At 39.2% G+C, this 1,724-nt stretch overlaps 1 protein-coding gene across 1 annotated transcript in view; it reads right to left on the bottom strand.

Annotated features, from left to right (window-relative positions):
* The window catches only part of LOC105620210, a 1,804-nt gene extending 570 nt beyond the window's left edge, over window positions 1-1,234 (bottom strand). The window contains exons 1-2 of the mRNA XM_012201715.1: window positions 1,035-1,234; window positions 716-838 (exon numbers count right to left, since the gene is read on the bottom strand). Of these exons, the coding sequence (XP_012057105.1) occupies window positions 716-838; window positions 1,035-1,234 (323 nt within the window). The remainder of the gene's footprint in view (window positions 1-715; window positions 839-1,034) is intronic.
* Between the last annotated feature and the right edge of the window lie 490 nt (window positions 1,235-1,724).

A 1,724-nucleotide genomic window follows, 5' to 3' on the forward strand; every position in this document is an offset into this window, starting at 1 on the left:
TACTTACGTTAGTTAGTTTTTTAGTTTTTAGTTTAGTACGTAACGGAAAGTAAACTAATACTACTTCTTTCTTTCGTCGTATTAGTTAGTATTAATTAATTATTATATATATATATATATATATATATATATATATACATTTTCCATGAAGCTTCCTCTTCATAAATGCTCAACATTTTTCAAATGAATTCGTATTAAAAGACTACAGCCTAAGGTCATAATTTTTGAACTTCTAAGCTGTGCAATTAATTAGAATATAATAACAATAATACTTATTAGCCGAGGGTTTAAGGACACACCTTGATGGAAAAACAGAAAGCGGAAAAGCAGCAGCCAATTAGAACTCTAGCTGGTAGTCTACAATTTCGTACTACTTATTTTTTGTACTACTTACTGTCATTGCGAGTTCTGATTGGCCACTGCTTTTTCACTTTCTGCTTTTCTGTCAAGGTGAATGCATTCTAAGGTTCAAGGTACTACCTTCTCAATTTAATATCGAGTTTGGGATTTTAGGGACTTCATAGGATCATGGGATTTGAATCCCACTTCTGACAACAATATGTGCTTTCCATTTAGCAACACAAATTGACACAAGTGTTCTATCTTTATTACTGAATGTCAAGAAAAATAGTATCAACTTGTGTCATCAAATGAAAAGCATTTGATATATATATTTTTGTGAGACTTATTGTATATTACCAGTATGGGATCTTACCTATATAGAATTCTTATAGACTGTGGTGCAGCCTTCATATGTTCACGTGTGTAGATGTATGATCCAGTACCAATCAGAGTGCCAGCCAGTAAGAAATTCGTAATGTCTTTCTTTGGGAATACTCTGAAAAAAAAAGAAATAGTACTATTTATAATTTCTCTTTTAATTCATTATTTACATTCTGCAACTCATTAAAACTTAAAATCTAAGATATATTCTTCTGTCGTAATATTCACACAAATTACATAGAATTACGTAATAAGAGACGACAGAAGAGAACTCGTTATCATCGTGTTGAATTAAACGAAGTGGAGCTTACTTGACGACGAGGCTCGGATTCATGACATTGATGGACATCGAAGTGTACGAGGCGGCGCCGAACGCCGGCGCATAGAACTTGGCGATGTTGCACCGTGTGACCGGTCGCAGGCCAAGCTTCTTTATAATCGTCGAGCAGCAACCGCCGCCGTTACCGCTACCCCCAGCGGCATCGCCGCCGCCGTTTCCCGGACTGGACATTTTTCCTTTGTTGTGTCGACGCGTTCTTCCGTATCGCTGGAAAATTCTTTTCCCGGAAGAATTACTACTTACTAACTGTCGCCGCACGTCAAGAATTGTCGTCTCGCGAGTACTTTGGTCGGTAACCTTCGACTCGCACGTACACATACACAGTTACATGCGCACGCACAAATCACATGCATCGCGCGCACGCGTGCTGGCGAACGTCACTGTGAAAACTGCGAAGTATGCGGCAATGCGCAGGCGTGAAAAGCAAGGCGGCCCGTCGAGTGGCGCTCCTGTTGCCATATAATAAAGTCACTAGCAAGCCTGAAATTCACTGCGCTCATCGGCATCACATATACAAATATATACAATAGCGCAACTCTCAGTCAGCACTTTTGATATTAATGTTTCCCAAAATGGAGTGCGCGAAATAAGTAAGTTCCTCGGTAGCGCCATCTGACTTTCTTTCTCAGTTGCTCTTTATTTTTCCTCTCTCTCTCTCTCT

Source organism: Atta cephalotes, assembly GCF_000143395.1.
Source record: "Atta cephalotes unplaced genomic scaffold scaffold00025, whole genome shotgun sequence".
Lineage (NCBI taxonomy): Eukaryota > Metazoa > Arthropoda > Insecta > Hymenoptera > Formicidae > Atta > Atta cephalotes.